The 21,182-nt window shown below is 41.5% G+C and overlaps 1 protein-coding gene across 1 annotated transcript in view; it reads right to left on the reverse strand.

The window, feature by feature from the left end:
• Window positions 1-1,746: 1,746 nt before the first annotated feature.
• The window catches only part of shisa9a (shisa family member 9a), a 72,548-nt gene continuing 53,112 nt past the window's right edge, over window positions 1,747-21,182 (reverse strand). The window contains exon 4 of the mRNA XM_037755330.1: window positions 1,747-13,737. Within this exon, the coding sequence (XP_037611258.1) occupies window positions 12,806-13,737 (932 nt within the window). The 3' untranslated portion in view covers window positions 1,747-12,805. The remainder of the gene's footprint in view (window positions 13,738-21,182) is intronic.

Genomic DNA, 21,182 nt, shown 5'->3' on the forward strand with positions numbered 1-21,182 from the left:
TAGCGTTAGTTACCACTTACCAGCTACTAACAGTTAACGTTAACTACCTCAGGCCCTGCCCATTTCAACAGGGGATGTGCCATTGATTACTTTATGATGCATTCAGGCTCTTTTCAGTAAAAATGAGTTGGCGAATGTAAATGTTATCACGATGTTCAAATGCAATCTTGTAAAATGTAGTTTTTGCTGAGAAAGTTGAATAAATACAGAAATATAAAACAGACAATAAAGAGGGAATTATGACCTGTTAAACTTTCTATCAAACAGGTAAGGTGGTCAGTAAAATGGGCAGGGGTCTTGCCGTTATAGGGAGATGTTCAAATGTTTTAAATTCAAATGTAAGGGGAAATGTCATTAAAACACTTGTTTTATCTCATCTCGACTATTGCTTAGCGGTTTGGTCTAGTGCTGACGTGTCACACATAAAGAAGTTGCAAATTGCTCAGAATAAGGCAGAACGTTGTTTACTTCGTTGTTCATATACAACTAATGTCAATTACATGCATAACAGTCTATCACGGTTAAAACGAAAAGACAGATTTACTGCCTCGTTGCTTAAATTCATTAGAAATATATCGGTAACTAACATGCCAAGGGTATTATATAAACAATTATGCTTCAGTTCTGATGAACATGATTATAATACCAGGCATGCCAACTGAAGGTAGATTCACACTTCCTAAGGTGAAAACAAACAGGTTGAAAAGCACTGCAGTGTGAAGAGCCATGATGACATGGAACACTCTGCCTGGGCATGTCATTCAAGAAAATTGAACTAGTATAGTTCAAGTTGTACTAGAATAGTATTAACTTGAACCTAGGTCCTGTGTTGTGTGTCGGGTTGTGTCTTGAATATTGTTGTGTTTTGTTTGTGCATTGTTGGTAAAGATTGTAATGTGATTATGTACTGAAATGTAGCCTAAGAGTTCACAGTGGTTTGAGTGGACTCCAGGAAGAGTAGCTGGGCTTTGGCCACAACTAATGGAGATCCAAATAAAAGATAAAGATAAAAACCAGTATGCAAACAGTAATAAAAGGAGTGTGTGTTGAAGTACATGGGATTTATTGTTTTACTTTAGTTTTTACTGTAGTATCGAATTGGTATTAAAAAAAATAGTGGAAATTCACTGTTACTGTTATTAACTACTAATTCCTGGTATCGTGACATCTCTAGTAATTACTGAATTTAAATACATTGAATGACTGTTGCTGAAAAAATGCAGACCATAAATAGTATCAAATGTGTTTTATTTAATTAAAATATTATATCAATTTTAAATTATACGGATGGAGAATGCATATTACCATCTGTCAAATGCTCACTGTGAAGAAAATAGAGAAAGAGGTGCTAACTTAGCAGCATTTAACGGACAAGAATAGGAAAAACTAATTTGAGAATTTGTTTGAATTGACATCTGTAAGACATTCAGGTGTCAACCTCAAAAAAACAAAGCAGGAAGCAGCTGACTATGAACGTCCTCTCAGCATTTCCTTTGCTGCTATATATAAATGTGTTTACGAAGTTAGTCCAATCTGCACTAACAACGTCTATTTAACATCAAATGTTTGCTTGGAAGTAGAGAGCCAAGGGAAACAGAGAGGAGGAAAGTGGGAGGGGAGATACGTAGAGGAAAAAGGAGAGGGGAATAAAGAAGAGCTGAAGGATTGCGGATTTGCTGAGGACAAAGGGACAAAGAAACAACAGAGAATAAAAGAGACACGAAAGGACGGCAAAGAGAGGAGCAATTTTTTTTTTTTTTTTTACATAAGTCATCTTTTATTGCCACGTAAGAAAGTCGTATATAGAACAATGGTGATATACTGTCAGATGGCAAATCATCAACAAAAGAAGAACAGAAAAATATCCCTGTCACCCCTCCCCAAAATAAGGAAAACAGACAAATTCATAGAAACACTATGGTAATATATTTCTGGGACAAAACGTCTGCTATATCTCTTTTTCTAACAATATCTGAATAGTACCAAAATACAGCTTTTTCATAACTTAATGTCACAAATTATAAAGTCAGTAAACAGTAAAAGGACAATGGGGCATCACGGTGCATAATATAAGCTACTGTGCAAACAATAGTGGGAGATGGGCTCTACCATAGAAAATATGCTTTACTAGTCACTCATAAATGCAGTGTCGGGGGGCCATATTATGTATCCATATACACATATGCATAAATACCACAAACTGGTCCGGACATCAAAAATAGAAAATTGGATTCTCGTATAACTTTGTATGTAATGCATGATTAACACCGAAAATGAGTTAATCAATGAGTGGTTCTATAAAAGGATATGCTCGCTAATGGATAGTAGTCATATCGCAAATAGCTTATTGATTCTTCAAAAGGTAATGGAAAATCCCTAGCAGAGGTCAATAACCCGAGGATTTTTTTTTTTTCTCACATCCGCCGTGATTGACAACCTTCCGTTTATTCTAACAGCAAGTATATTTAATATAGGTTTATGATAATTAAAAAAAAAAAAAAAAAAATCATACATATAAAGCACACCATAGGAGCAAAAAAACCTTTTTAAAACAGATGTGGAGCATTACTGGACAACAAACACTGCATCTCCTCTGTCTCCCGTGTGCAGAAAGCTCCAGATTGGTGAAAACATTGCGCATAAAGACTGATGCTATACAAAGTCGTAAACATAGCTGACGAGAAAAACCCCTTTGATAATATACCGATATATATTTTTTTTGATCATACAGATGCCGCTCCTTGTAGGCTGTAAATGGTTTACAACGCTACGGAGTCCAGCAAACAGCGACGGTAAAGGATAGAAAAGAAAAGAGTGGAGGAAAACCTGGTGTTTGAGCCCTTTAGTGTCATCCCAGATGTACTGTACATATCCCACTTTCTGATCTTGAGAACGCTGCTCTTTCTTTTCTTTAATGAAGAGAGTATTCTGCATTTTATCTGCTGTGATTTAAGGGTGGAAAAAACAGAGACTTTCTTCACTATACCTCCCCACCAAGAAATGAATATTTACAGACAACTGCATTGTCCTGATTCAGTCTGACATCAAGAACAAGCCATGCTTCACGTCTTCAGCTTAAACGGGATACACAGTGTAAGCAAATACTCAGCCCGACAGGAGCTGACAAATATGTTCCAGTGCATGTTCGTTAGTAATGGCCAATTTGTCTGGAGGAATCAGTGATTGATTGTGAATATACTCTGCATTAATGATCAAAACAATACAACATAAAATGTGTGTGTGTGAGCCAACAGTCATCTCTGATTCACAAATGGAGCTGTTAGCCCTCACGTGCCGCGCCACCGCCAACGTTTTTTGCAACATCAATAATTCAAAGCTTCCTCCCAATCAAGTGTTGACATTAAGTCCCTTTTCTGTCTTTGTGTGCCACTGTGGACTCGAGTCCCCGTCGCAGCACCAAAGCTCTTCCCCACTCCGGGTTTCGGTGATTAAAGACCACAGTGAGAACTCGTAAAGCCCCCTCAGGCCACTGGTCCCAGTACAGCTCCTTTTTTTTCTGCCTCTTATTGAATATTCCTTGTAGATATACCGCTGTGTGGTTTTCTCCCGACTGCTGCCTGTCTGCTCTGCTGAACAAGAGAGGCTTGATTTCAGCACAACTTGTCTAATGGGGGTTGCTTTATTTTGTATTAATAAGCCTCCCTTTCTCTCTCTGCTAAAGCTAGAGAGGACCACAATCCCAATTTTTATATATTCCATTCACACTCACCTGCCACTTTCTGCCTCTCAGTGAGGCTTGTGTGGGCTAGTGGAAGTATAAGCTTTTGTAATTCTCTAGTTCTGCCATTGCTGGTACTTGTTAATGTGTATTTTGTAGGTAGGTAGGTGAGTTCAGCAGCTTTTTTTCTCTGTCTTGTTTCAAGACATTTCATTAAAATCTCTCTCGCTCATCTGCCACTGTTGCTCTTTGCTTTTTGACGTGAATCCAGACAGACTCAAAACACTGCAGTAAGGGCGTTTTCACACCTGTAGTTCGTTCGCTCTGGTCCGAATCAGGGACCAAATTGTTATCATGTTGCATATTGCCTCGAGTCTGGTTTGTGTTCACATGGCAGCGTTTACAAGCGGACCAAAATGTTGGTGCGCAAAGAAGCTGCTCTCTAATTGATCAGAATTTCCACGCTGGCAAACTCCTGGAAGTAAACAAAGAAGAGCAGACTTCCAGAACGCAACAATGGAGGGACAACTACACGGCTTGATCTTGGCCCCGGTCATCTTTTTTTTTCTTTTACCTCGTAGCAATTTTCCACTCAAGGCAATCGATACAGTTTGAAAATGAGGCGCGACTGGAAAACAATGTATTGATGCACTGGAGTCGCCGGAGGAGGAGTCGTGCATTAACCATCCTAAACTGGGACATGCCAATCGGCCGAAAATATTTCCGAAGATCCATCAGGTATGCCCGTGGTCTTCAACACAGCCTGACGTTACACCTGTTTAGTACTAATGTGAATAGCGAGGGCAAGCGCAGGCTCTTTTATAGTAATTTTTTCTGGTGTCTGGTGTTGACATGCACAGCGCAGCTTGTTACCGGAGCTGGTTTAATCCGAAAAGGCGAAATGCTTTCTCCAGTTGGGCCGGATCGAGGTCGGATCATGTTCTCACCACAAACGAAGCGTACCGAAGCGTACCGCAGTTCGTTTGGAAGCGAACCGAGACCACCCCTTCGAGGAGGTCTCGGTTCGCTTTTTTTTGGTACGCACCCGAGTGTGATTGCTGTGTTCACACCTGCCCAAACGAACCGCACCAAGAGGGTAAACGCTCCAGGGTTCGATTCAACGGAACTAAACAAGGCAGGTGTGAATACGCCCTAAGAGAAGAGCACATAAAAAATGAGCACAGTGGTGGCTACATGGCTATGAGAGGCAGGTGGCTCAGGCGATGCAAGGCTGAAAAGTTCTGTTGCTGAGGACCTGTGTTCGACCCCGGGCAGAGCACGATTGGCAGTGTTTTGCAGGTGGGAAGCCAGTCGGGGATCATTGTCGTTGCGCTTATTGGTTGGTTGGTGCACCTATGCAAAGGGGGGATGGGATCTTGGTAAGTAGTTTCGGTAAAGCTCTTCACAATTGGTGAAAAGTAGTGTGTTGGAGGTAGGGGTGAAAGAAAATATTGAGTATTGCAATATTAGTATTGTGATACTGTATCGATTCTCAAAAAGCCAATCGATTTTTAATAGTTTACATGCAAAGATTAACTTACTTTATTTCATTTGCAAAGATATGCGTCCTCTCAAAGAAATGCTATGATGTTGCATGTAACAGGGACTGTGATGAATGCAAATGCAGATGTTCTGATTGCATAAAAAAGTTTTTTTTTTACTGAGATTATATGCATACGGTGGTGTGTTTTTTATACTATGACAGTTTTCCTAAAAATAGATTTTAAAAAATCGCAATATATCGCCATGCTTACAGTATCGCAATACATCGCAATATATTGAATCGCAACCCCCGTATCGTGATACGTATCGTATTGCCAGTTTCTTGCCAATACACGGCCCTAATTGGAGGGCACATATGGCAGTGGGGAGGGGTCAGCAGTAGCAAGGGACACAGTGTAGCAGTCTGGACCATGATAAAAGAAAAGGTAGATCATGCAGAAAAATATATAGTAAAAACAATCCTGTAGTGTGACATAAACAAACTGCACGTAGCTCAAGCTAGGTAGCTTGTGTTACCAAGGTAGCTGGTGTGCAATGCTTCATAGCAAAGTGGGACAAAACATACAAGGCTGAACGCAGCGCTCACTGCAGTTTTTTTGTTTCAATTTGTCACTTAGTTTGGAATGTCCTTGACAGAATCTTTTTTACTTTTCTTACTTTACTTACTTTAATTAAATAAAGTGACTAGATAGATAGGTCTCACTTTGATTAATATTGATAAGATGGGTGTAAATTGAGTCAAATATTGCATTCTTAAAAAAAAAAACACAGAATATAATAATAGTTATTAACTCCAGGTCACAAGGCCAAAGCAGATCCAGCATTAACACTACATAACTTCAGGTATGAAGTTATCATGCATGCTCGACTGGCCTGATTCCTGCTCCTGCCTCTGTTGGTGATCAATGTGCCGGTGAACCGCGGCACCCTCTAACTTGGGTCTTGATTCCTATAATTAGGCCAATTGCACCTCCATTTTACTTCCATTCAGGCAGCAAGAAAAAAGAATAATACAGAGAAAAAAAGCGTTGAGCTGTGGCAGGCAGTGCACCTTCAGGGGCAATCAGGACCTGAATGATTTGGAGCAATGAGTTCACACTGAGTGGTCATCCCTAATTCTGGAACTCATTTGGCAGTGTCACGGTAGGTAGTAAGACACTCAGAGGTGAAAGGGATCACTGACACTATACTGCAGGGTGTCAGTTACTACAGAGTGGCCAGCTGGGTGAGGGACTTTCTGATTGACTAGTTTCACTAAAGGCCTGGTCACACCAACTGTGAAAGTCATCCACGTATCTTCGCGAAATATGGGGTTCTAGACCTGTAGTAGCGTAGTGGCTCTCCAAGCTACTTAAAGACTTATTTGTACCAGCAGCCCCAAGCTGTCTGAAAACCAGGCCTCTTTTGTTGAACGGTTTATACTTAAGGTTAAATAAAAGTGAATGGCGCAAACGGCGCTTTGTCCTTTTCGGACTCTCCGGCTTTGAGGGCTTGCTATTGGTCGACAGCGAAAATTCACATTTCAAAATTCACCAAACTCAACACGATACATTTGCATGGATCAACGTATCCTCATACAACAGTTTGTATGATATCTTACGCAAACGTTATTCCTCATTTTTTGTGAGTTCCTACTTATGTCCAGCACATGCGACGAATGCCCAGCAACACGTGTCAATTTCCGCTCGTTACATGCATGCAGTCTTTTTAAAATAAACTTCCATCTTCACAGGAAACAGCTTAGTTAGGTTTAGGAAAAGATTGTGGTTGGGTTAAAACAACTACACTTGAAATAAATTGAATTGGTTAGGTTTAGGCAACAAAACTACTTAGGTTTAGATAAAGGTCATGGTTTGGATTAAATAACTACGGAAGTGGCGTTACTTAAGTGCGGAAGTTACGTGACAAATAAGTCAACATTTTGGTTAATACCACTACGGAGGTAGTGTAACTTAAGTGCGGACGTTACATGACAAATAAGTCAACGTTTGGGTTAAAATCAATACAGAACTGACGTAATTTAAGTGCAGAAGTTACTTGACAAATCAACGTTAGGGTTACGGAAGTGGCATAGCACAAGTTACATGACAAATAAATCAATGTCCTCTGGGCGAAAGTCCGTTTTTTTTTCACCCACCGACCTACCCTAACTTACTCCCTACGACGCGTTTTTTTTGCTCTTCATACTTCCCGATTCACGATTACATGGATTACGTACGAATTTCGTGGGATTATTTATATGAATTAAAGTGCATTACTTTTCGTAGGTATACCTACGACCGGTGTATGAGCCTTTACATTGATGGATTTACTTTGTCTCCATGAGCGAATCCACCAATCACAGCATTGCCATTGAAATGAACTGATTTTGCAGTTTAAAATGGTGGTGTGACCGGGCCATTGTAAAATCAGTTAATCATAGATGTATTTCGTATATGATACCATATAGAAGTCATTCATATACCCTATCTATTCATGATAGGTTATGCTGCTCTCCTGCTGGAAATAAGGATATCTGTCTCAGAAACAATAAAGAAACCATCTCTATAAAATTGTCCTTCAAATTACATAAGCACTCCAAAATGAGAAGGAATACTGCAAAACTACCTCATCTTCTTTGGACCTTGTTGTATTTACAGTTGTTTATTAGCCACTGAATAAACTTATCACAGTATGTTGAGCCAGTACCGATAATTAGCACAACATTTTATCACCAAATGATGTTGTCAAAACGTAGAAAACCGAGAATGTCACAATAAATGACGAACATTGGCTGTTCCAGAGCTCCTACTGGCTCTGTTAGAGCCGGCTGCATTGAGCCTGTAGACTACCTGTGTCCTTTAGTCTCTGCTGTGGCATTTTTTGTCCGACTGACTCGTCTGATGAAAAATGTCAGACATGACTGCCTCCTGAACCCACTCATCTGTGGCCCTGACCCTATCAACCGCGGCCCAGCCAGCGCAACCAATTCCCCGCTTTCTATCGGGTTTATTTTGGCTGTTACCGTGAGGGATGAATTTTTTTTTTGGTTTGTTTTGTTTACCAACTGCCCCCACCCGCTTACCAATTGTTCCAGTGGCTGCTTTTGCAGAGCTGAATGGGCTTTAAGGACGGAACAGTACGTGATGGCAAGGAGGGTTCATATTTCCACATTTCCGCCTTGCTGGATTAAGTCAATTGGGTCCGATAATGCACATCCTGAGCAGACATTGACCTGCTTCTCAACTCTGTCGCAAACAAAACCACCAGCTGGCAAGAAGAGGAGGACATGAATACAAGGTGGAGGAAAAAAACAAAACAAAATTTGCAAAAGGATTCTCAAGGGAAGCAAACAGGTTTATGGGGATTGTGATCTCCATTTATATGCGATGCATTTTTGTTTGTCTTGTTTGTTTGAGTTTTGACTTCTTCAGAGACAATATGCCAAAGTTGGATTCACACACACACACACACACACGTAGAAAAAGTAGTTATAAAGAGTGAAATGTGCGCAGTGTTCAAGAGGACACACAGTGGTACAAAATTGCAAAATGAATTACATTTTTTGGCACACAGAATCAATCACTTATATTTCCTGCTGGAACACAATGCACACTGGGGGGAAAACCAATCATGCCTTTTCAAGGTGGGGGGCAAATTATTATTATTCACTGTCTCATCATGACTGTACTCCACTATCACAGAAAAGATTCATCACAGCCCCGTGTTTGTTTCTCGCGGATATTTCTCCATTCAGACATGGAGGGAGCAAAAGAAGGAGGAAAAAAAGGGGGTGAAAAGAAGTGAAGAAAAGAAAGAGATTAAGAGAGCGAGGCTATGTATATCTATATATATAAAAAGCATAATAAGTTATCGCTACAAAGGGGCCATGGTCTGGAGTTTCACAGTCTTTCATATACAACAGGCGCGGTAACAGTGCTGATTCTTTTTTTGTCTCCCTGCTGCGATGACGCCTGCCGCTCGGCACTGTGGGAGCGGAGGGAAAGCAGAGTCCACCCTGTAATGTGTTTGTGTGCACGTGTAAGGTGTGGGTGTGTTTTTAATGCTCTGATGACTTCTTGAAATCCTGTTCCATGCTTTCAATTTGGTCTCAGGTTTCCAAGTCATGTGACCACTCGAGGCAGCGGGGGGTTCCACAGCATGAGGCAAAAAAAACATCCCCTTCCTGTAGACCCCCTTTACCTTACGCACCAACTGGCTCGTCTGTTTTCATCTTTTCATTCAGAAGCTGTAGTATTAGACCCCGTTTGTACCTCAGATCTACATGTCTGGATACACAGTGTACTCAAAGTGACTCTCTGGCTCTGCTGGAGCTTCCGATGAAATGTGTCACACTGAAATCCAGTGTCTTAATTCATCAACAGATTGTCATGTGCACCTCTCTTACATCTACATGTTTTAAAATTGTCAATTTACACCCTTTTGCTTGTGCTTTGGTTGGATCTACTCTCTACAGAGATGGTTTAAGCAATCCAATCATAATCCATCCTCACCGTGTCTCCTTTTTCTATTTTAATGTCTTGATTACGACCCGATCGCTTCAAAATGCATCTTAATCGCAAGTGTAAAGAGGGGTCTTAGAGGTGGAAGCAGCACTTTAGATAACAAGGTCGAAATGATAACCGTGGCTGCAGCTGCTAATAAATCTCACATCATTACAAAACAAGCAAAAAAACAGGCTCCGAGAAGCCCGTAGAAGATTTGGCCTATTTGTCAGACTTAAGGATTTATTTTTATGTTTGAGTCATGTAACCCAGATAGATTTTTTTTTTCAGCAGTTTGTGATGTGTTTTTTTTTCCAGCTAGAGCTCAAGTACAGTGAGTGATCTAATCAAGTCTTCTTGTGGCAGTGTCTTCTAATACCAGCTTAAAAAAGTGTGGTATTTTTACTCCTGTTACACCCACTTTTCACAGTAGTTTCTCGCTTTTGTCGAAAACTAGAGAGAAGTATAACATCCTATGCAACATCTGTGCAGAAATAAAATGTTGAAAAGCCAATAAAGCTTACATTCGGTCCACCTACTGAAATATGTTGTTAGGCATATAATTGCTCAATAGACCCATATTGTATGTGTGCTGTCTGTGTTTGCCTTAAACTAATACGTAGCCTACATGTAGCCTACATATAACATATTTTTCATTTAATAGACCCTTTTTCTGTTTGTTAAACGTGATGACCTATTTCTGTGGCGGAGCGTAGCTGGAGGCAGAATGATTTTCACAACCCGTTAGCTAAAGCTGGCTAGCAAGTTTAGTTGGCTTGTTTTTTAACATATGGCTATAGAGATGTGTGTCACTCACTCTCAGGGACCGCAACTTTTAGTATGGCGGACTAATCAAAAAGAGAGTTTTACAATGGCTGCGAAGCGTTTCAGAGTTGGGGAGAAAATATAGCTAATAGTTTAGCTAATGCTAACGGCAGCCAAAGGCTCATGGCAGTGGTTAGCAGAAGGCTAAACTATTAGCAACATTTTCTCTCCATCTGTCCAATAGTTTAGTCTATTAGCAACCTTTTCTGTCCATCTCTTTAATAGTTTGGCCTCCTACGTGAGCTCACCGCTGCGGTGCAGCCGCCATGATGGCTAATTACGGTTAGCAGAAGGCTGAGCTAAACTATCAGCAATGTTTTATCTATATCTCTGAAAGGCTTCGCCAATATTGCAGCTTGCTAGAGCCTCCAATCACAGTTTGTCATCTGAAATGTATGCGATATTGATTCTGGCACCCAACAACCCAGCCAGATGACATTTTCAATGTGTAACTGTAGCCCACTACTCTGAGGTGATGCATCGTTACCTCTGTTTTGCCTCCAGCTAACACTGTGACTTAATCATGACGTCGGTTGTAAAATGGTCAATAGGTCATTTTGTCCACTTCCAGAATGATCTAGGCAATTCCTGACCACAGCTACATTAAAACTACTTTGTTTTTTTTGCACAATTTATTTATTCTTTTAAAGAAATAGTTAAACACTTTGTTGCCTGACGGCCTTACAGTGACAATATGATGAAGTTACTGTGTCCTGTAGAGAAATAGTCTGGCACAAAAACCACAAAGTATCTTTTTTACAGTTTGATTTTTGTTTGGATAAAAAACTTGATATAACGTATAAATTAGTGAGCTTTTGCGATGCGTGTATACGCAGATTTTGTTATTGTACTATTGGACAGAACCAGGCTAGCTGTTTCACCCTGTTTCCAGTCTTTGAGCTAAGCTAGAGCTCAGCTAACTTACTGCTGGCTCTAGCTTCATATTTAACATGCAGACATAAGTGGTATTTCCCAAAACTATCCCTTTTAATTGTGCAACTTTAATCATTTTCATTCAAAAGTATTTATGTATCTAAAACTGTACCCTGTCCTTGAATAGATAAGATGGGTCATTCTGACTTAGCTGCCATTTCTGAAAGTTACATTTTTCTCAAGTTTAATTCAAGAGTACTGTGACCGTCTAAATTCACCGATAAGAACATAATCTTGGGGAAGCACTGAACCGAGTTTTTTAATTGCAAACTGTCAAATTTAAAGATAACAAATATGTAAATTAAACTAAATATCAGCCATCTGTGACTTAATTGTAAAATTATTGGTGTCATTCTTTAAAAGCCATTTTGGTCAAACCCTGGTGTGCGGTATTTCTACAGTATATGTTTCTGTTTGTTTGTGTGGAAATATGTGTCTGCGTGTGCATGAATGTGTTTGTGTGAGTGTACGAGAATCGCGCTCCATGGAGCCTCTGCTAGCCGCAGCATCATCCAGATGCTGCCTCCCCGCCTCCTTATCCCTCCTCTGGGCCAGCTGTCGCCACGCAGACGAGATCAGAACAGAACAATGCCAGTATACGACAGCCTCCATTCTCTATGCTGGAGCCTTGTGGAAAAAAAAGGGGCGACCTTCAGCTGCAGATCTCATGAAGGCGCTTCTGAATAGCCACAGTACAAAGCCCTGCATGTCGGCAGTCCAAAGCCCAGCGCCCTCATCATGTGTGTCTGTTTCAAAGCCCTCAGGAGATTTGGGGAAGTCGGGATCATAAGGGAATGTTCTTCCAAACCATTCAACGCTTTATTGGGCAGATGAGCAGAACAGTTGTTGCGAGTTTTGTGGGTAAACTTGCTGTGTTTCCTTCTTTCCCACGATGCTCTGGTGCATTACACTTAATCCCTTATATTGCTTCTCAGGTTTGGTTCGTAAAGCCAATCCATTTTATTATCAGCAGTATCCCACTTTATCATCCGTGTGTTGCACTGGTAATGCTCAGATATTGGTATCATTACCGAGAAGATATTAGCTGTGAGACAACACTCTAATATCACCATAAGTGTACACACATCCCAGGCTCGTTGAAGTTATGGTTACAGATGCCACCAACTTGGACGCCATGTGTTTGACAACAAAGGTCCGTTCAGTGATTTGATTGGTGAACTCGGTTTGTGAAACGAGGACCACTCGGACACAGTGTTACTGTCCCACCACATTCACCAGTATACCGACGAGCCACACAAACACACACATAGATCTGCGCCTTTGACCAACACTGGGGTTGGCGTCTCCACTCAAGAGATTACTTGTGCCGCCACTCCACATGCATCCTTTTCCCCCTCGTTTTTCTCCTTTTCTTCCTCTCTCACACAGTCACCTCTGTCTTGCTGTTGGTCACAAAGTAGGGCTGTGTGGGGAGGAAGTGTTGGCTGTGGCTTTGGCCTCTGGTGCTGTGTAGCTGGTTGGGCTCGAGCACGGTGCACTGAGGCCTCTTGTGGCCGTAGGTCTTCCTCCGGCCCACCGTCTCAGTCCCATCCCAGGCCTTCAGCCCCAGCCCCATCGTATGCCCAGCCGCGATTGTGTTGGAGCTGTATGCCATTGGGCGGCCCATTGTAGCTGAGCCGTGGCCAATGGCGGTCTCGGCGGCCCTGGAGATACCCAGGGACATGCCACCTGGCATGGTCCCCGCCATGTGTGCCAGGGAGGTAGCCCCGAGTCCTGGCGGCTTGCTACTGTGGCTGTGACCATGACTGTGAGTGTGAGAGCTGTGAGAGCTGTGGCCCACGTGGCCATGGCTGCCTTTGGGTTTCTGGCCATTCAGCTTGAGTCCCCCTAGTCCTCCAACGCCGGCTATGTGCCGTTCCGTCGGGAGGGTTGAAATGGAAGAGATGCTGGGCATCTCTGTGACATAGGTGGCCACTGGCTCAGGAGTCAGTGGACCAAGGGAGGTCATAGGGGTCATGGAAGTCATAGGGGCCATGGAGGTCATAGGGGTCATGGAGGTCATATGGTTCATGGAGGTCATCTGGGTGAGGGAAGTCATGGGTGTCATGGAGGTCATGGGCATCATAGATGTCATTGGGGCCATGGAGGTCATCTGGGTGATGCTGGGGTTCATGGGATTGGAGGCCATTTGGTTCGAAGCCATGGGGTTGGAAGTCATCGGAGGAGTCATCGACGACATGTTGCCCATGGAGGATCTGGAGTTGCCCATTGGCTGGAGAGGAAGCCCGCCCTTCGTTGGCAGCTCCACCATCAGCCGGCGCTTGTTGTAGACTTCACCGTTGTACTTGGCAGCTGACGGAAGAGGGAGAGAGAGAAACAGAAAGCGAATTAATAAAATGTTAAGTGGACATAAAAGAGCTGCTGAAGAGCACAGCTGAAATCTTGGGACAAATGTTGAAATCTAAATTAATTTCCTTTCAATTTGTTTGCTCTTTTTAGACTGCCAGCTGTGATAAAACAATATCCTCAACTTGTCCGTTTTGCTACGGTGGAACAGATCGAAAATAAAACTGTTATGTAGAGTGACTCATAAAATAAGTCTTTCAGCAGTTTGCAGATCAGCTGCAAACTGAGACATGGGAGCACACTCCAAAGTTTGGATAGAAAACATCCCATCTCTTTTTAACTCCCACAATCTGAAAAAGTCGTATAACAAACCCCATATTCTTTAACTTTGTTAGTCAGCCTACCCTCATCTCCTGTAACTGACCAAGCAGTGTCAGGGCAACTGTAAAAACGCCTGCATGAAGAGGCCCGTCGTGCCACCGGGGGAGTGAAATCAAAAAGAAAAGCCCAGAATGTCTCCTCCACCTCGCCTCTTCCTCCCTTGTGAAGCCAAGAAAACATCTAATTTCTGTGTCGTGGGAAGGTGTTCACTATGATAAAAAGAGCATGGCGAATGTTTTTTTCCCCTTTTGACATACTATAACTAGAAAACGATTTCAAGAAGACCTTGTTGACCGCCCTTTCTGAGGAGGAAATGAAGGGCAGTGCCATTGCAGAGCTAGAATGCTTTCTGATACAAAGTTCTGTGTAAGCAGCGTTTCACATTTTTTTTGCTTCTGACAAACTAGTTGCGTTTGTAAAACCATTACACCATGCACTATTGTCAGTAGGAGATTTGAGGGGGGGTTGCCATCCACCTTGCAAGCAAAATGACCAAAATGCATGCTGCTTGTTAAACTGCCACCCCCCTCTCCATCCCCTAGTAGCAGAGAGAGTGCAGGGGCAGAGGGGTTACATATGTTATTCTACTGAGTCTATTTTTATTTGTCGTCAGACCACTTTTTTGCATCGCTACTCGTTCCACATTTTTCAACATAGAAACTCCATTCAAACATGAAAACGTGCAGCTCAATTAGGACATGATGGCTATTACTTTTCTCATTCATAACTTTCATATTTTCTGAATTATTAACCATAATTCATCAACAATTCTCCATTGAAATGAATGGAAGACATGTTCAGAAATTAAACATTTTCAACTCTTCACTGCTCATTCATACTTTCACCTAGAAACTCCATTCAACAAACTGTAAAATGTTCCATATCTTCCGTAGATTCTGGCTATTGTTCAACTTTCATTCATCCCAATTGTACTTTTTGAAATATTTAACTTTGTTTGGAGCTTGGTAAAATTCCCCTTTTTGCATGTTATCAGGAAACTAGGATTCACCTAGTTTTTCAAAATAAAAGCCACAGAAGGTAACTTTCTTAACAGGGAACTCAGAACTAACTATTAATAAGGCTTCAGCTGCTTTTCATGCAATTACAACTTTTATTTACTGATTCATAATCTTTTGATTCTGATTCTGTATCCTTCTTCATACAGATTAAAGCCAGTAATGCAGTTTAGTGTCAGCTATTCAAAAACCTTAAAATATTCCACATCTTTTATACACTATTGGTATTATTCAACTTTTCAATGATATTCATACAAATTAAACCCATTCCCACTTTTCCAACTATTCCTACTACTTCATCTTCTTCTCACAACATTTAAGCCAGCATTACAGCGTAGCATCAGCTCTTCAGCATCTAGCATTCACAATGCAATTTCTTCAGAAATTGCTTTTCAAGTTGAATATGTTTGTGTAGTTCACCTGACTCATTGATCCTTTATCTGTCTGAGGTTTGTGCAAGTTAGAATCTATGGCCCCGACCATGGCTTTGCAATATGAGGAAATACAGGATGTTTCAGAAAAAAACAAATTGATGACCATAACGGTTAAAGAGTATAAGGAAATACGTACATATAGACAGTATAAACATTCATGCATGCAAATACAAAGACTCAACAGACGCCCACGCGTATCTGTCTACCAAGCCTTACTGTGCTCTGTGTGTTGGTGTAAGCATCTTCCCATATCTTCTGTGTGTGTGTTTGTGTCTCTTTAGCCTTGAAGCAGTCAGGTTTAATGCCTCACATTCATTCCTCCCTCTGTCAGTCACTGTCACCAAGCTACAGTCTCTCTTATCACTGCGAAATGTGAGCTTTTTTTCCCCCCCGTCGAATTCGCGTTCACAGTCGAGTCATTACTCTTTAACCCTCGTTGCCTCCGCGTCCTTGAAGATAAAGTTAACACACTCTGCGAGTTTTTGCTTCGCCGCTGTAACTATAAATCTGCTTTATCGCTCGGCGAACGGGGGAGAGAAACGAGTGAAGGGATGTTTGTGAGGAGGTGGAAGGGGGGGGGGAGGAGCGGCGCGGCGTCTCACCCATCGAGTCGCCGCTGGACCGCCCCCGGGGATCAAACCTGCTCAGGCGACAGGTGAATCAATCCGCCGGCTGTCGGCTCGATGGTGCACACACCCAGCGGCGTACGTGAGTGGAAACGGGAAGCACAGCTGTTTCGCAGCGTGGGCTCTGCATGCCTCTATCTGAGAAAGGCCAGCATCCCACAGAGACTAACACGCATTATGCATCAGAAAATCAAGCACTGCTTCCCCGAAGTCCCTAAGTGCCAATAACGTATAGTAAGGACCTTATTAGGGTTAGACCAGTATGTCAATATGCTTTTATTAGCCAATCAGGCTGTCTACCGCCAAGGTGATGGAAGGTTTTAATCATTTTAAAAGCCTTAAATACCTTACATTTTACAACATGTTTTTGCAAATTCAGAACCTAATGTATTCCTGGGATGTTACTGTAAGTGGGTGGATCTCCCTGTCACAGTGCTGCCACCCTACCCAGAAACATCCATTAGTCTGGGACTTTTATTGTCTTATGATGAAGTAAAAGCTCTCTGTGAGGCTTTTCCACTCTGGAAAGTAAACTCTTTACATCTGAATGGTTGTATTCTTTGGCAAGGAAAATGCTCTTAATATAAAGATATTCCATTTTGGCAACAGGATGTGAGATGTAAATCTGAACCGCCCTGCTCTCTAGGAGATCAGCTGCTATCTTCGCTGTGGAAATACAGTAATGTCAAACATACAGGCTGAACTATGGGCTACTGTAGCACATAGAATGGGCTGAAATAGACGCAGGTGCAAACTGCTTGTGCTTTGTTATAAAATGCAAGAGAATTTGACATCTTTATGGTCATACACATGTTAGCCAGTCTAGCGGCGACAGTGTCGCGGTCTCGGATCAGTCTGTCTCGGTGTACCCTGAAATATCTTGATTGCCATGGAATTTTGTACAAACATCAATTCTATAGACTTTATTACTGTTTGCATACTGTTTTTTGCAAATGTATTATTAATCCCTGGTGATCCGCCTCAAGTTCCTCGCCAAAATCTTACAATTACATTTAAACACATCATGATACATTATAATTTACCTTTGCCCAATACTCATTTCTGACTGAATAGAGGGGCTAAGTCCCGCCCCTTCCGGTGGACCACCATGGGACTTTACTTCGGTAAAAAATATGTACGGTAGTCAACGGCAAGAGACAATTTTTTTTTTTTATCCCGTTTGAATTGCTCCATGAATCACACGTTTCTCAATTTAAAACGACATTTCGCAAGTCATGAAAGTCGCAGTTTGTTGTAAAACTGTTGAAGGTAGTTAGGTAGGTACTTTATTAATCCCAGAGGGTAAATTTCTGAGTTACAGCAGCAAAAGATAGAACAAGCACACAACAAGATTAAGAATAGAATAAGAATAAATAAGATAAAAAAAATAAGCATTAGCAATAAATACTCTTAAAAGCTGATTAGCAAGTGCCAGTACTAATGTCCAATTGTGATGTCCAAGACTGTGAAAATATGTAATTAGAAAGACTTCACAGCCAAAAGCTATACTGTACATCACACCAGCAATGGGTCTCGCTCGTTCTTTCTCTTTCCAGCTGATAAAACGACCAGGAGTCGCTGGATAAAACACGTCAGGTAAGATAACGTTAAGCTTAAGTTAGCTAGCGCTAGCTAGCTTGCTGGTGTTGTCGACGTATGTTGTGCGAGACGAGAGATGTCGTTCACTGAGCGGTTTCACACAAAACTAAATGATACTTCGACAAACCAACGACAAACTGCGACTTTCTTGACTTGCAAAATTATCTTTTAAATTCACAAACATCATATGTGTGATTCATGGCGCAATTCAAATGGGATCAAAAAAACATTAGTCTCTTGCCGCTGACTACCGTACATATTTTTTCCGAAATAAGGTCCCATGGGGTCCACTGGAAGGGGCTGGACTTCGCCTCTCTATAGAGCTTGAACGCATCATAATGTAACTCAATGCAACCTCCGTTAACATTAGTTGTTAGCTCCGTTATTTAGCCAAATGTGGTGCCCAATGGCTGCTAACGGCTAATGTTAACTAGCTCGCCTCCTGCCGATTTCAACATGGATTTGTTGTTCACAATGTAGTTATCAGACTACAACAGACTATGTAATGTTATCAGAGAATTTCTATATCGTCCCTGGGACAACGGGATGCCGTTAGTCTCGAGCCCTGATCCCCGGTAACATTACATATGGTACCTACTGTACCATATGTACTGGCGCTACTGTAGAACAATGAGTACTGTCACGTTTTCCAAATTTTGGCATTGACTTGGTAGCAAAGTATCGGTTCTCGTAACACCCCTAGTGCCGCCAGGAGTTTGACATAATTGTTTTTTAGTAAAATATCTTGGGAACTGATGGATTGCCATGAAATTTGGTACAAATATCCATGGTGGCCAGACGATGTATCCTAATGAGTTTGGTGGTCCTCTGACCTTTTCTGTAACGCCACCAGCAGGTCAATATTTAATTTTGTCCCATTAGCCTCAGCTGTATTTTGTGTTTAGTACCTATTAGCGAAAGTGGTTGCTACGCATCAAACACACCAAACTAAGATGGCAAACTTGGAAACCATTATACCTGCTAAACATCAGCATGTTAACATTGTCATTGTGAACATGTCGCCGTGCTGGCATTAGCATTAAAGCCCAGAGCACTGTTGTTAAGATATCACCGCCCCATGTCGCGCCAAATCAGTGCTTCATTTTAGAAACTCATTTGCATATAAAGAGATTATAGGAGATGAAATGATAGCTGAGGTATAAGGATATATGTTTATAATTTGCAAGTTCTAAATAAAACTTTACATTTTTAATAATTTTACACCGATAACAATCTTTTTCTACGTGAGCCCTGCATATTAAACATTGCAATATAGCAGCAGGTGGGGGTATGTGGTAGCCTGAAGTCCATAAAAGAAGGCTTGTGGCTTCTTGGGTGATTTTTGTTGTTGTTGGGTGTTTCATTCTCGTCAGTACGCCTGGGTGAAATATTTTGGCAAGAACATAGATTTGTGTCAGTGTGAGCAGAGTGTGACTGTAAAATGTGACGGCTTTGTTTCCCCCGCTGTGTTTGTGATACGAGGGGCGTTTAAGGCATGATAATGTAGAATTATGAGGAAATTATAGCGGATCTTTTGATCACAACTTATTCTTATATTTACGAAGTTTATTTCTGTAAGACTTTATTGTTGAAATACTTCGTAATAAGACATAGTCTGGACTACATACACTTGGATTACAGATTCAGAAAGCTGGAGATCTCAGCTTTTCAAAACGGTATCGCATTCATATGTTCTAGAAATATGTCAACTTCAATCGCAACTTTTTTGTAACTACACAACAGTGCATAACCTGTTTCGACCCGGTACCGATGTAGGAACATGTCGTCCCTTAATCCTCTGAGACCTGCGATCCTGACCGACTTTACTTTCTTTCAGAGGCTGTATCAAATTCAGTTTTATAGCTAAAGTGACATCACATGAAACTAGAAAACCTAAGGAATCCATTGGTGCCAACCTTGTAATGATAGCTTGTCGGGAAGGAGGCTAAATAAAAAGTTGGGCTAAATTTTGGTGAGGAAAAACTAGTCCCTTGACCTCTGACCTCAAGATATGTGACTGAAAATGGGTTTTATGGGTTACCACGAGTCTCCCCTTTACGGACATGCCCACTTTATGATAATCACATGCAGTTTTGTTGCATGCAGTATAAATGTCTTATTTTCACCTTTCCTAAAAATGGTGTGTTTTGAATTTCATAAATTGGGTATCACTGTAAAGCTGAGACTCTTGTGTGATGATGTTAGTCCCCATAGTAGCCATTTCATTGTAGTGAGACCATTTTATTAAACTTGACCTCACTGTATAAAATAGACCTGTGGTGACCTCTAGGATAATCACAGCCTCATGAAACTTTACAACCACAAACTAGAGACCTAGAGCATTCAGAGGATGGATGGCTTTCTTAGGTAGATTGACAATAAGGAGGCTTCCGACCAGTTTCCAGAGCGAGAGTGCCCGCCATCTAATCACCGAAAAATGCAATACTTGCAGAAATCTCCAAATGTCAAAAGCTTTTGATACCAAATCACAGCATGGCTTTTTCTATGGTGTTCCTCAAGGTCTTGGTGACTTGATGTGGTATTTTGGAGGAATTATTGGTAATTTTTATCACTTCTTGAGTGATAAAAAATTGTTAAATTTAGCACAGAATCTGTGTAACAAATGGTATCAACCTGAAATTTGCTGCAACAGCTTATGAGACATAATAGAGCATGGGAATGACCACCATGTGCTTCAATCATAATGTTTTAAACCCTTATACACTTTGACAATTTATTTACTTACTGTTTATTTATGATTTATGACTAGAAATACTTAACACACACTGCTGAGCATCTCAAATTAATCTTCAGGTTCCCAGCTTTTAGATGATGTACACTACTTCTACAATATGTGACATCTACTGTTGACCTGCTATCTCCCCCCAAAGACCCCCCTAAAAAAAGACAAAAACAGGTCTGTTGTGGGTCTCCAAGGGTTAAGGTTTTATGGTAGTTGTTTGACTTAATGCTTTAGACATGGGCCATAATTGGTCGTTTGTACTGCGTCCTCCTCTGGGCTGAGCTGCTGGTCTGCATCTAGGGACCTTTATTAGTTGGTTTTTGCCTTGGCTGCAGTTAGAACTCGATAAAGTGACCTTATATAGATGCACAGGGGGACAGTGGAGATGGCTATTGATTGACAGAAGTGCGGCTTATCAGCTGGACGGTAGACCATTGGGAAAGTGGCAGAGGCAATTAAAGAAAAGGGTGAAAAAAAGAGGCGATTGGAGGGAGTTGGGAAAATGGTGTTGATCTTAGACTTGGTTCTATTTCTCATGGGGTCAACGGGCAGCGAGAGCACCAGACTGTGTGGGGAAGGAGAAGAAAAGCAAAGCCAAGTCCATTTATGTTGCTCAAGATTAGCGGAGCTCGCACAAAGGTGACTTCTAAAA

The sequence above is a fragment of the Sebastes umbrosus genome, chromosome 20 (genome assembly GCF_015220745.1).
Source record: "Sebastes umbrosus isolate fSebUmb1 chromosome 20, fSebUmb1.pri, whole genome shotgun sequence".
Lineage (NCBI taxonomy): Eukaryota > Metazoa > Chordata > Actinopteri > Perciformes > Sebastidae > Sebastes > Sebastes umbrosus.